Source organism: Euphorbia lathyris, chromosome 2 (assembly GCF_963576675.1).
Source record: "Euphorbia lathyris chromosome 2, ddEupLath1.1, whole genome shotgun sequence".
Classification (NCBI taxonomy): domain Eukaryota; kingdom Viridiplantae; phylum Streptophyta; class Magnoliopsida; order Malpighiales; family Euphorbiaceae; genus Euphorbia; species Euphorbia lathyris.
This window is the reverse complement of record NC_088911.1, coordinates 90,686,275-90,701,086: the sequence shown is the minus strand read 5'-3', so window position 1 is coordinate 90,701,086 and position 14,812 is coordinate 90,686,275. Positions and strand designations below refer to the sequence as shown.

The 14,812-nt window shown below is 38.5% G+C and overlaps 1 protein-coding gene across 1 annotated transcript; it reads right to left on the bottom strand.

The window, feature by feature from the left end:
* Positions 1-7,679: 7,679 nt before the first annotated feature.
* LOC136218920 (uncharacterized) lies at positions 7,680-12,383 on the bottom strand. Its single transcript, XM_066006100.1, has 12 exons — positions 12,240-12,383; positions 11,399-11,512; positions 10,940-11,050; positions 10,784-10,846; positions 10,544-10,657; positions 10,317-10,466; positions 9,955-10,032; positions 9,667-9,888; positions 9,499-9,585; positions 8,636-8,755; positions 8,272-8,364; positions 7,680-8,172 (listed from the first exon to the last, which is right to left on the bottom strand). The coding sequence occupies exons 1-12, from the start codon at positions 12,366-12,368 to the stop codon at positions 8,113-8,115; spliced, it is 1,341 nt and encodes a 446-aa protein (XP_065862172.1). The 5' UTR covers positions 12,369-12,383; the 3' UTR covers positions 7,680-8,112.
* Positions 12,384-14,812: the final 2,429 nt, after the last annotated feature.

Here is a 14,812-nt window from a genome sequence, read left to right as displayed (position 1 = left end):
TACAAGTACAAACCCTTGTTTGCAAACTTTTAAACCACGTAGGACTAATTTTACAAATCAGTCAAACCACAAAATATATATATATATATATTTTTTTTTATTAAAAGTTGGGACAAAGCCGAGGCGCCCAGACATCCCAACTAGGTTGGCACCCCCGGGACAACCCCAGCAAACCCGAATAAATAAATAAATGAAAAGTATTACAAGAATAGAAGAAGATTAAAAGGCGCGAAAATAAGAAAAATTACAAAGATCATAAAAAGTAAAAAGTTTGCAAAAATTGGGGGCCGATGACCACCAAATGATAGTCGGAGCCGTGACGCCAAATCGAGCAAGGGAGTCAGCGGCTTGGTTTCCTTCTCTGTAGATGTGGGTTATATGAACTTCCATTTCCGAGCATTGCGCTAAACATCTCAACCAGTCTTGACGAAGCTGCCACGGAACATTGCTTGATTTAACACGAAGAAGATGAACAGCATTTGAAGAGTCTGATTCTATCCAAAGACGATGCCAGTTTTTTTCCCAGGCTAAATCGACAGCAAAAATAATAGCCTTCATTTCAACAAAGTGAGCATAAGAATTCTGGATTGGTAAGGCAAAGCACCCTTTGACGAAACCTCTGCTATTGCGAAAAATACCTCCCGCTCCAGCAACTCCCGGCGACCCAGTAGCAGAGCCATCTGTATTTACTTTTGTCCAACCCGTCGGAGGAGGAGTCCAGCGAACATGAATGAATTCCGGAGCCGAAGGCGGTTTGTTACCAGAAATGGGACGAGCAGATTCAGCCTCACGGATATAACCACGGAGCTGTCTGATAACAGTTTGGATTGAGGGGAGCTCCGCATCAAAAATTGCAGCGTTTCTGATTTTCCAAATCAACCAAAACCCGGTGACAATGCTGAAGTTCCAGAGGTTCGCTGCGTGGCGTCTGATACGCATAGCTCGTAAAGCCGCAAAGAAATCAACCATACAAACAAAGTTAGGAAGGAAAACACCAAAGTACTCACAGATCGATTGCCAGACAGCCTTAGCAAACTTACACCGAACAAACAAGTGATTTATATCTTCAACATCACTTAGGCAAAGCTCACAACGAGAAACAATGTTTAACCCTTTCGCACAAAGCACGTCATGAGTAGCAAGCTTACCGTGTAGAAGTTTCCAGCAGAAAACTGAACGGCTAGGCGGAATGAAGGGCCGCCATATGAAACGGGACCAGGGAGCCCGAGCATCAGAGGCCGATTGGTTCTCATAAAATTCCTTTGCTGTGTATATGCCGTTCTTCGCTGGCTTCCAAGCACAGAAATCGGCGTCTTCTAGGCTAATTAATCTTGCTGACTTAATAATTTTGGCAAGTTTGTTAACTCAGCTTTGGTCAGCTTGGCGATCTTAATGTAAGACAGCTTTAGTCAGATGCTGACCAAGACTGTTTTACTTGAGAGTTGGGAATTGACACTTGTGTGGTTAGCTTCCAACTCAGCACTCCAATTTACTCAGTGTCAGCTTCAAACAATTTATATGCTGAGTAAATGTAACAAGCAACACAAGCACACATATATATATATATATTTGAGAGAGTTAGAAATTACTCAGTATCACTTATCCTGGTTCGGCCTCTCCGCTTTACGTCCAGTCTCCAGAATCCTCCGGGCTTTTAGAATCCAATACCGAGCTCTTTAAGGGTAGAGCACAAACCGATTATAGGCAGTTGAATATGCAAGAGTACCTTCCTCTATTCGTCTAATCAACACCTACTAAGCGCTACAACCCAACACTTAGATTTCTCTACCACTAAACACTTAACACCAAGTACTCAGCACACACACTCTCAATATTACTATTGATCACAAACTTGTTCCTTTTAAGATAAAGAACACTTTAGATGATTACAGACAATCAATCTAGCATTTACACAAAGAATAGAAGGTTGGTGTAAGATTTCTTTCTTGTTTTTGAGTGCTTTGAATTTGTATCTTTCTCACTTGTAATTTTCTGTGAATCGGCAATCTTCAAAATGATATCTTTGTCCCTTTTATAGTTGAAATGTGAGGAACAAATCATTTGAAATTGATTTGTCCGTTGAGTCCAAAACGGCTCTTTTGGGGGGACAAACTTCTGGTCAGCTTCAGATGTGCAGGCCAATCCTGTCTTCTGAAATCTCCAGTCGTCAGATTTGTCCTCTTCCTACAGACTTTGTCTTCTTACGGCAGTTTGTCTTATAGCATCGAACAGTTGACCCATGCATCTTAGAATTTGGCTTTTGCGTAATTCAAGGCTTCTATTATTGGTGCAGACAGTTGTCGAATTTGTCATTTAGCTAACGGATCATTCAAGCTGTCCTGAAGATTACTCAGTTTCATTCCGATAATCATTTGTCTTTGATTTTCACCAATACTCATACTGAGTTCTTTTTCCACTCAGCTTCCATGGTCAGCTTCGTTCTGTAGAATCTATTTCTTGGAGCAGACTTCTTCTATGCTGAGCTTCGTTTCACTCAGCTTCTTTGATCAGCTTCATTCTGAAGCTGTTGTTCTGAAGATGACTTATCTTCTCTTATGTTGAGTTGCTCTTCACTCAGCTTGTGCTGACTTTGTCCTGTCTTAATCTTTATTTCTTTTTGCATTTATATTTATACTCAATATTGAACTAACGGATTAGTACAATTAAATCAAAGCACTTAAATTTAATTGTCTTTTATTCATGGATTAAACTTAAATGATTTTGTCAAATCAAAATCTTGTGGAAAGGTGTTTCAACATGTTGGACCATTCAGACCCATTCAGGAAGTCGGAGATAGGGCTGTACATTCTGGCTTGTTGCTTTGGCGGAATGGAGAGCTGAGTGGCAACATTAGGCTCAATCCAACTATCAGTCCAAAAATTCAGACGAGAGTGGTTCCCAATTAGCCAATTGGTCTGATTATAAATTGTACGAAAGCAATACTTACTCGAAGCCCATATAGACGAGTTGCTAATGTAGTATTTCGGCTGACCAGAAGGGTATAGAAGCCTAGCGCGAAGAAGGCTAGCCACAAATGAGGAACCTTGGATTATTTCCCAACAGAGCTTTCCCAACAGAGCCATATTGCATAACCCGAAGTGTTTTATACCAAGCCCGCCAGCCTTGATGGTTTTACAGCAAACTGACCATGAAACAGTTACCAATTTCCTCACATCTTTATTACCTGACCAAATAAAATTTCTCACCGCCCTGTTAAGCTTGATTAGCAAAGAATTGGGCCATTTATAGACCAAAAAGGAGTGAATTAATGCCCCTGTTAAAGCAGATTGCACAAGGGTAACTCGCCCAGCCATTGAGAGAGAGGAGCCTTTCCAGGTAGCAAATTTAGCCAAGAATCTGTCAGCTAAAGGTAATAAATGATGTCTTTTAGGCATGCCTATAAACAAAGGAACCCCAAGGTACATGAATGGAGGCTGTGCAATTCTGATTCCAAGGCTCGAAGCCAGCTGACCTGCACGTCTATTGGAGATGCCAACCCCAAAGTAAATGGCAGATTTGTCCCAACTTACCATCTGACCAGAAATGGCGCCGTATAACTGAAACAGCTCACGAATCACAGCTAAATTGCGCTTTGTTGCTTTCCCGAAAAGTAACATATCATCAGCATACAGGAAGTGCGAGGGGAAAGCCGTATTTCTGGAGTATCTCATAGGAGAAAATCGCCCCTCAATCTCAAGGTTGTTTAGCCACCGACTGAAGAAATCTTCTGCAATGCCGAATAGAATAGGAGATAGGGGATCCCCTTGCCTAACCCCGCGAGAGCAGCCAAAGTAACCACAACTGATTCCATTAACCAAAACCGAGACACGAGATGAAGCCAGGATGTTTAGGATCCAATCTCGAAATTGAAGCGAGAACCAAAAGATTCCATTACCGCTAACAAAAAATTCCAATCTAGCGTATCGAAAGCCTTACAGATATCGATTTTGAGCGCCATGTTTCCTCCAAAGCATTTCTTGTTCAAAAGATTAACCCCTTCAGAGGCTGCCGCAATACACTGATGTATATTTCTGCCTTTGATAAAACCAAATTGGTTAACAGACACAATTTTCGCGGCTACACTGGCAAGTCTGTCCGCCAGGATTTTTGAGATGATTTTATATGTGAAATTACTCATCACAATAGGGCGATATTGAGAAATCTGATTTGCATCAACAGTCTTAGGGAGCAGGGCCATAAGATTAGAATTAAGCCTAGGAAGAATATACCCTGTATCAAAAAATTACAGGATCATATTGCAGACATCCTGACCAACCACATCCCAGAATGTCTGAAAGAATAAGCCGCCAAACCCATCCGGCCCAGGAGCACTATCACTGCTAAGACTAAAGACTGCATGACGAATCTCTGAAATCTCAGGCTTTCTCGTTAAGGAAGAATTGTCATGTTCAGAGACTAATAAGGGAATGACTGCTGAAATTGGACTACTATCCACCTCAATAGTATTTCCAGAAAATAGTGAGGTATAATAATCAACAATATGTTCAGAAATTTTGCCAAAGTCAGAAGAAGGGGATCCTTCAATGATTAAATTCTGAATACCTGTTTGAGCTTTCCTGATCTTAGCAGTTCTATGGAAAAAACCAGAATTTCTATCACCCGCTGATAACCACTGAATACGGCTTCTCTCTCTGTAAAGAAGCTCCTGTCTGTATAATTGAAGATCAAGATCGTCCTGAGCCGCGGTCTCCCTATCTTGTCGGCTAGGAGAGTTACCCATAGAAGAAATTTCAAGCTGAACCTGGTGTAGATGCTCTTTAGCAGCTTCGATATTGGTATCAACCCTGCCAAAAACATTTCTATTCCACTCTCTGAGCACCGGCCTGAGAGTTTTCAGTTTATGACACAAAAGCTAGGCCGGAGGTAGTGAGATGTGCGAGGATCGCCAGTGTGAGGAAATAACCTCTTTGAGAGATGAGTGTGTAATCCACATTGAGTGAAAACGGAATCTCGAGCGACGGGGAGGACCATTGCTGCAGTGTAAGAGAAGGGGACAGTGATCAAACCTATGTTTTGGAAGGGCAGTACACGAAATAGTGTCCCATGAGTCCAAAAAAGCCTCATTAATAAGAACTCTGTCAAGCCGGCATTCCATATGCGCTCTGCCTTGGCGACCGTTACTCCAAGTAAAGTAGTTACCAGCCGTTTCCACATCAAGGAGATTCCCATCATTAATGAAGTGTCTAAACTCAGCGCAGGCCGTAGTTGAAGGGGTGGCCCCAGTTTTTTCGTGGGCCCCTGTAATAGCATTGAAGTCCCCTAACACTAACCACTTAGCACCAGCAATTGGGAGATTCAGTAAACTATCCCAAAGAGCCCACCTACCAGGAGCCGTAGTGTTTCCATAAACAAAAGATATGAGAACAAGATTACCAGCTAAGTCCAGCCTGACCGAAACTTGCTGTTCAGAGGAGCAGAGCAGGGAGACCTTGTTTAAAAGAGTAGGGGAAGCAAGAAGCCAAATAGAATTGCAGTTGTTACTTTCAACAAGAGAAAACCCAATAGAGAGCCAGAAAGAAGCAGGTATTCTATCGAAGCTGACCATGGGCTCAGAAAGGCATAAGAGGTCCGGGCGATGTTTTGTACAAATCAACTTAAGAGCTCTCTGTGTTCACGGGTTTGAAATACCCCTACAGTTCCAAAAAAGAACAATCATTGGTATCTGGATGGTGGGCGGCTCCTTCTCTTGGAGCGTTGATAAGATTGAATATCAGATTTTTTGTTCTTTTTGCTAACAGTATGCCATTCATCCTTCGATCCCATAATCTGTAAAGAATCCGCACCCGCGGTGTTGGGATCCTCAGGCTGCCGCAATGCGTCTTCTGCACTGTCAAATTGGAAGGAAATCGGCTTAGATAGATCCACAGGCTGCTGTAGTACCGAACTGTCTGCCTCATACTGATTGAAGTACAGGGGTCGGGATAGATCTGGGGGCTGAGAGTGCAAAACGTTGTCCTCCAAACCCCATTCTCGAGTTCTGCTGGCTGTTTGATCCTCTTTGTTTTCCATCCCTGTAGAGTTCATTTCAGATTTGTGAAGCACCATCTGCAACCCAGAAGTTGAGTTATCTGATTCTGTAGCCGGTTGTGATTGCCTATCCGTCGCCCTCCATCCCGGCTGCCTGGATGAAGAACGACTTCTGGGCACCGTTTTTTGCCTGTTATCTGTGTCCTTACTAGCATTTGTGTTGGTGTGAGTCCCAGGCTTGCTGTTACGTCGACACTGAACCGCTGAATGTCCAATAGAGGAACAAATACTACATAAAGAGGGTAGACGCTCGTATTCAAGATAAACCCATTGCATATGTTTGTCAGTATCAATTCGAAGCTTTGTCTGCAACTCTTTTGCTAAATCGACATCAATCAAAACTCTAGCATAATGCCCAAACTCCCTATTAACCGTGTTCTGATCAAAACGGATTGGAACACCCACAGCCCTTGCTATACCTGCAATAATTCTAGTGTCCCAAAATTCCCAAGGCAAGTTATAGAAACGGACCCATACTTGAGCCGATGTTGTTTTGTGAGAGTCTGGATTGAACCCAGGCGACCACGGTGTGAATCGAAGGATTCCTGGCTTCAAGGATATAGCGCCTGTGCTCCAGATATCCTGAAGAGAGCTATCAGTAGGCATAATGATGTGGTAAAATCCTTTACCCAAAGAAATTAGCTTCCAATCCATGTTTCTGTGCCATATCTGATTCAATTTTAGTTTTAGATCCGAATGTTTCCATGGCGAGTCTCCCTTTGTTAAATGAAATCGACTGATGACAGAATGCTTACAGGATTGCAGCCTTTCATTGTAGATTGCCTATGGGATTCGAATAGCCTTGAAGCCTCCCTCGTCTGTGATTTTCGCTGAAGCGGGCGTAGCAATCAGAGGGATTGAACTTGCTACAGCCGCTGCAAAAGAAACCTTTGGAGTTTGGTGCGGCCGCGCAGAAGGAGACGCAGTGCTCTCGTCCACAATCGAACGTTTGCTGGTGAATTTGTCGAACGCCTTCCTGCTGAACATGTGCGCAATAGAGAATGATGCATCTAGATGATCTTGGGGCGGCGGATTCATGATCGGAGAGGGGCAAGAAGGGCGGTGGCAGCGGCGGCTAGGGTAGCGGCGGCTGGCGGCTAGGTCATCGCAGGCTTCCTCATGGTATTATCTTGGTCCATCTGTGAATGTGATAAAGCATGTTGTCAAACCACGGAATATATTTTTATACTTTTCCCTTTGAAATATAATGGACTTATTGAGTAAAAATTGAATTGATGATAGGTTTAAATGTTTTTTTCCTTTTCTAAAATTCATATTCACAAACTTAAATTTGATGAATAAATTAACTTAAATTGTAACAAAAATAAAATTAATTTATTTTTTTATGAAACTTTTAATCAATTAATCTTAATTTATTAGTTAATTATCTAATTTCATATGTATAAAAAAAAACAGTGAGCTAGCAGTAAATTTAAATAAATGTTCAAGTCAGTCAATCTATTTAAAGAATACAAATTAACTTAGAAAATACTTAGAAAATACTTATAGCTAATTCTACATATATAAGTAGTGGTACATATGACATCTTATTTTGCTGAAACATTGTGAAATAATTTTAATGTGCACAACTCTAGTTCTGAACCTCTGATAATAATCCATCCACCACCATATTAGCGATAAAGAGCATTTCTCCTTTCATAAATGGCAATAAATATTCAACGATTGTATAAAAGCTGAAAATATAATTTAAACCAAAAAAAACTGACAATTCCCAGAAGGAGATTCAGATGGAGGTTGAATAATTAATTTGGTGGAGTAGAATAAGAAATTGATGGTAACATCTCCACTTCTCCTATTCAAAAGTAGCATAAAAACACAAGAAAATATTTGCTTTGATCAAACAGATGATCCAGAATTGCTTCCGGAGAGCTCCCTCGGGACATAATAGACAAGCATGCTTATTTTATGCATGATCCAGAACTCACCTCAAAACGGCTTCTGAAAGAACGACAAATGGCTTGATGGCATCCGCTGCAGAGATTTGGTCAACCATATACAAGTCTCGCTGAAAAACCACTGTCTTTGGAAGAGAATTTAGGATGATCATATGGATTTCAAAACCTCTCCAAGAACTAGTCCCCATTGTGTCCAGTGCGTGCCACCCTGCACCGAAAATTGAACCATAAGCAGAATTCACTACTCTTACTTCAGATGTTGGATTAATCAAAGCACAGAGGAATAACAAACATCACCAAAGCACACCTGGCAGAATACCGCAAATGGCTCTCTAAGAGGCCCATCACATGACAATTCACTTGTACTCCCATCAATGAAGGTTCCGTCAGCAAATATCACCTGATATATATTATATATGTCATACTCGTGCCACATTGATTCAACATAAGATACACTCGGTAGGATGCATTCTTTTGACGTCCTAACTTTGATCCAGTATATGAGACTTCAATATCCTTTTCTACTTTCATGATTTTTTATTAACTAGAAACATGGAAGAAATACTGATTAGTAATGAAAACTACAACCATCAAGGATATTTTCAAGGCAAGTGATATCATAATTTATGAAAGAAAAGCCTGCTTTAGAATCATTATAACTATAGCCAGACCTCTGATGCATATCCAGGAGTTGAGCCAGGAACCGGTTTAGTGAATGACGATACTGGTGAGCTTCTCTGCACGGCTTCACAGAAAGAAATAAGGCTTTCACGGCTTCCAAGCTGGACTGCCTGAAAAGCACAGCAAAACAAGTGAAATTGTATGTGAGATCATTTGTGTGATGACTATGGCTACTGAGCTAACAGCTTTAGCGTTTTCATTTGTCAAAAGCATTTTAATTTGCTTGTAGAGATGCATCCAATACAAGCAATACTATGAAGCAGCAAAAACTGACAGATCAGTATGCCTGTTCATGGGTCGAGTAAGGCCAACTGACAGGGCATATTTTCAAAAAAATGTTTAACCAAGCCTGGTCCAGCCCACCTATGTGGGCCTATATCTTTTCCCAACTTCAGCTTAGTACAATCCACCTATAAAATATTTTTATTTGAAAAAAAAAAACAAAACCAGTTGCATACAATATAATGTTCATTAATATCATCAAATCCAACATAAAATACAATATAAAGTATTTTCTTCAATAATATGTGTGTGAGTGTATATAGGACTACACCAGACTTACACTTTAGGCATAACCTCAAGCTAGGCCAAGTGCCTACTTGGGTATGGGGCGAGTCGTGCCAGGCATATAAGAAAAAGGGATGTCCAAGCCCAGTGTTATAACCTATAAGGTGGACTTGGGCATGCCTGCACCCTTGAACAAGTCTAAATATGTAAAGTAGAAGGGGAAAAAAAGGTTTTAGGGGCTTGCAAAGTGCAATCATTAGCAAACTCATCCTATCCAACAAACAGTCTAAGCTGCTACATATTTGTGAAGGTTCACATAAGTAGGATATAAGATAGGATAACAAACCTGAACTGTATCATGACGTGTGACACGGGGTAGAGGCTGAACCTTATACCCTTTAGATGCCATGACTTCAGCAATCAGAAAGGTTCCCTAATATATCAGAAGAAATTTAACTCCACTTCCAGTAAGATATAAGAAAAATATGTTAAAGAAATGTACAGAATCCAGCACCTTGATTGCCTCACCAACCATTTGAGGCGAGAGGAACAGCCCCTGGAAATAAGTTCGCATAATATCACCAGGGGTTGAGCCACAATCTATCCCAAGCCCAGGTGCAGAAAGACGAGCTGCTGCTGCTTCTACCCATTTTCTTCTTCCTGCAACATATCCACCACAAGGTGCAATGGTTCCACCAGGATTTTTTATAAAACTCCCTGCAATCAGATCTGCACCCTGCCCGGTCTTCAGTCAAAATGCATGTTACTCCATTTATGAAGTAATATAGGTTATTAAACATACCACCATTGAAGGTTCAATTTTTTCAACAAATTCTCCATAACAATTGTCCACCATGACCAAGCAGTTGGGATTTTGCATCTGCAAGTATATATTTGAAAGAGCATTATTAGGATAAAAAATTGTCAACATTACAAATGAAAAGGACTGGTTATTCATATTCTTGCATCTCTTGCCAGACAAAAATGTTAACGAAAGGAGTTTCGAGGGCGTTCATTGCAGTTTATGATGCAGCCTGGGAGAGAACCATGAGATAAATAGGATGAAATGAAGAAGCATTTTTAAGACACTGTTGGAGTGAACCAACTTCAGTGACACCCAAGACAAAAATGTTTAAGAATCATAATGAATTTGTATAGGTTGACCTTGATCATCTTTATAGCTCTTCCTATCTCATTTACGCTTAAACTTCGTCGCCATGAATAACCACAAGACCTCTGTATAAGAGCGCATTTTGTGTGAGGTTTTACAGCAGTCGTAAGTGCTTGCCAATCAAGTCCACCATCTTCAGCAAGCTGAAACAGAATAATGTGGATAAAATGCTCATAATAAGAAGCCAAATCATTTTTTTCATCAGCTACTAGTAACTTACTGGAACTTCTCGGTACTCCACTCCAAAATCTTTCAGAGAACCCATTCCATGAGCATCCCGCTTCCCGATAACTTCTTCTAAGGTGTCATAAGGAGCACCAGCAACTGCCAAGAGCTGACAATCCAGTTAATCTAAATCCATACCATGGAAACAAAGTGACAAAGAACACTATTTAGTATTTACAACCAAAACAAAATTCTAATAAATAGCAAAATGCAGGTAACAAGAAAATAAACTAACCTCATCCCCTGGCCTCAAGAAAGCAAACAAAGCGCAAGTAATGGCATGAGTTCCTGAGAAAAACTAATGAGAGAGAAGGGATAGATAGGGTTAACAACAATTCTAATTGGACAAAAAAAACACTCATAAGTACAAATAAAAAATATATAGAAACACCTGAGACCGAACTATTGCAGATTCCGCTCCTACAATTTCTGCAAAGACTTGGTCAAGTGTTTCACGCCCCCCAGCTTCGTCATGACCATAGCCAGTAGATCCAGCAAAGTGCTGATCATAAGCATCAGTATAAGAATAGCAACTTCAAAGAACTTACTCCATCAGAAAGATAACTCTCGTCACCTTCTAGGGAGGTACATGGGACCAAAACTAATGCTAATCAGAATGATTATGAGGTGAAAGATGCCTTCATGTTACTTGTCTAATATTTACAAGTAGAATGAACAGGGCCTACGAATTTGGATGCAATATAGCTGAAACATAAGTTATGTGTATTTTCCATGTCAATGAACAATTTTAGAATGCATAAAAGTTATATGGCACTTTATTACCATACAATCACATCACATTTATTAAGCTTATGTTTGCAAGCTACATCTAGATATCATGTTCACTTACATGAGATCCAACACGAGCATTCTGAAAAGCTTTAAGAACACGGGAGGTATTGCAAGCCACCAAGTAATCCACAGCTCTGAATTCTGAATGTAAGGAATCTAGGGCTTTCACAACCTTTTTTTGTTTCCCCATCCACAATCCAAAAACAAATGATAAAAGTAAGATAAGGAAAAAACCGAGCACATCAGCCATATGCATAGGGACTTGGAAGTTGGCACTTAAGACAACAAAGCACCAGAGCTAAAGCATACAGAGAATCCAAAACTGGAAATATGATCATTCTTTTGTGCTTCAAAGTTTGTGTCAGTAATTCGTCATACATGAACATAAGATACAGAAGATTTGCATATGTTCGACTTTATCCCATCCTATCCTAACCAAGCTACAACTGCTGTTGGCTTGAGTCTCATGTTCTTATCAGGGATCTTTGTGTACCTAAAAACCTACACCAATCCCTATGTGGCAGAGAAACGATACATTCTAGATGATAATTTCCCCTAATAGTTAACAATTCACAACAATAGAACAAATCACCACGAATTATAGGGAATGAGTAATAGTATATAGTAGATATTTGATTGCAGATGCTGAATAATTGAACTAACATAATCAGAAAGAAACTAAAGCTGTGAGGATGTATTGAATTTCATAGTACCCTACTGGTTTCAGCACTTCTTCAGAAGGCAACCAGAGAATAAGAGGATTTTTGAACTAAGACGTTCTTTCCACCAACAAATTTAATTGGTCGGATTCTGATCGAGCATAACAAATTTCACAGCAGTTTCGTAGTTTTGTGCATTTTCTACACAGCCAAATAGCGCTGGGTTTTATCATTTCTTACCTCTGGAGCAAATGGATGGTCATGTTGCTGGAATGAAACCTGTGAACTTGAATGAACTCTAACAGTGGGCATCGAAACTCTTACTGACTGCGCAGGATAAGCAGGAGTAGAGCATAATAAGACCCGCATAGTTCAGCGAAAGAGGCGAACTTCACTTGCAAAAAGGCGCGCGCGCACATACAGGAGGATAAGGTCCAAATTTGCGGAAAAAAATCTTCTGTCCCGAATTCCTGTCACCTTCTCTGTCCCCCATTCAATTTTTGACACGTGTCCCGTTAACTACACTTTAACCAAAGTTAAATATATCTAACCATAATTAGTAGCAATAAAGTAAGATAAAAGGGACACGTGTCAAAAATTGAATAGGGGACAGAGAAGGGGACAGGGAATTCGGGACAGAAGATTTTTTTCCATATTAGTCAAGGTGTTAGACTATGCTTACTTTGTTATAATTTTAGATTATATCAAACTAATAAAAACAGTATTTTTAATATATTTTAAGGATTAAAATTTATAAATTAGAAGTCTAAAATATATTTTTTAGAGTTTATGTTTTATGAATTGAAATTTAGAATTTTTGAATTATGGTGTAAAATCATAATATATGGAGAATAATGATATATTAAGAATGAAATTTAGTGATATGACTTAATTGTAGTTTTGTATTTAATTATAATATTCATGTATATTTGATCTAAAGTTAATGGCAATTAAATAATAGAAGGTTAGATAGCTAAATTTTCTTTAAAAAAAAAGGTGAAAATCATATGAAAGTTTATACTTTATTCGAAAAATATTATGTAGTAAAATATACTCTCGTTAAATATTGGAATTTCTTTTTTTTCAATCCAAAATTTGACAAATAAACAGAATTTTAATGGAAATTAATTGGAAAGAAATTTACAGTTTTTTTAAGAGATTTTTCCTTAACCTTTTCAAAGTGTAATTTTATCATCCATGCATACGAGGAATTTTTCTCCTTTTTCTTTTAGGAGATCCAACTGATGTCACATGTTGGTCTCGTTGTTTGCTTCATAGTAGATGGTTTGCGGGGGACTGGAACCCTATCTCGACTAGGACAAATGCTTATGTCCCGTATGTGAGTGAGAAAGGCATTTCACCTATAGCTATATAGTTGTTAAACCAGTTAGAGTCGAGCCTTTCAAGCCTTTTTTTGAGGCATTGGACGATGGTTCTGTTGGTGATATCAGTCATTCTTGAGGCCTTCGACAATGATTCGAAAATATGAAACTCGAATAATCTCACAAAATCTTTCAGAGTGTCCTAGCAAACCATATAAATAGGAAAAAATGTCCAATTTTTCTTGTTTGAAAGAGATGAATACCCACTGATTTTGAGATTTTTTTTTATCTTTTCCATTTTTATGAGCATCTACCCAAACCCTAATTCGGATGAACTAGCTTTTTAGGTTAGTTTTATTATTGAGATCACTCACTAGTGAAATTCTAAATATGTTTATTTACATATTTAGACATTGCTCCAATTGGTAGATCATAAACTTCGATCCAAATCGCACTAATGAAACAAAGCGTCATTAGTAATAGGAAAAATCACGGGTATTTTTAACGGGCTAGCCTATTACTATGGATAAATAATTTATTAGTCTCATAGTTTTTACCTAACACACTGTTTAGTCCCCCTCTTTTGAAAAACTCATTATAAGGTTCCTAACTTTTACCAATATTAACCATTTGGTCCTTTTGTCTAGTTTTTTAAGATTTGTAACCGTTATATTTTAGCATAAATAGACATATATAAAATAACAGAGTAACATGATCAACTTGTATTGTACTGTGGTTGTCCTAAAAGCTAAGATATGTTTGGTTAAAAATCTAAAAAAATAGATAAAAGGACCACAAGGTTAATATTGGTAAAAGATAAGGACCTTAAAATGAGTTTTTAAAAATAGAAAGACTAAACAGTGTATTAGGTAAAAACTTGGGAACTAATAAATTATTTATCCTATTACTATTGCAAGCGTTACTAATATGTTTTGTAATGTGCTTACGCGGGTTAGTAAAAACATGTCTTATATTTGTAGAATATAGAAAACTATAACACATTTTTAATACAACTTGTTACAAATATTCCACATTTTTTTTTTGTATTTTTCAATATGTAGGTTTTGTTGTTATTTGGTGCATTAAAAAGAATATAATTACACAAAGTGTAAACTACGATCATTGAGATCAAAGAGACAAACATATATCTAATTATCCAAAATCATCAAATCCCTTTATTAATATTGAATACAGCTGTATAGTTTTAAACAACAATTATAAGTTAGGATCTAAGTATCTACTACCACATTGTCTAAATGTGAAGCATCTTGCTAAACATATTGGTTTTGGAATGATTGAAAGATAAATTTCAATTTTTTCAAAATATAAATTTACTGTGTAGAAATCTAAGCCTAACGAACAAGTGAGGAAATCATTACAAATATTCAATCAATCATGTCTTGACCAATATATTTATAACCAGTTTTTTCTATACCAATTAGAAATAATAGTATATATAACAGGCTATCTCACACCCATTATAAATAGTAC

Excerpts from the sequence above, each read along its gene's own strand:
- LOC136218920 (XM_066006100.1), bottom strand. The coding sequence starts at position 12,368 with ATGCGGGTCTTATTATGCTCTACTCCTGCTTATCCTGCGCAGTCAGTA. Across the intron at positions 10,033-10,316 it reads GAGCTATAAAGATGATCAAG|ATGCAAAATCCCAACTGCTT; the intron begins GTCAACCTATAC and ends ATATACTTGCAG. Across the intron at positions 9,586-9,666 it reads TGGTTGGTGAGGCAATCAAG|GGAACCTTTCTGATTGCTGA; the intron begins GTGCTGGATTCT and ends CTGATATATTAG.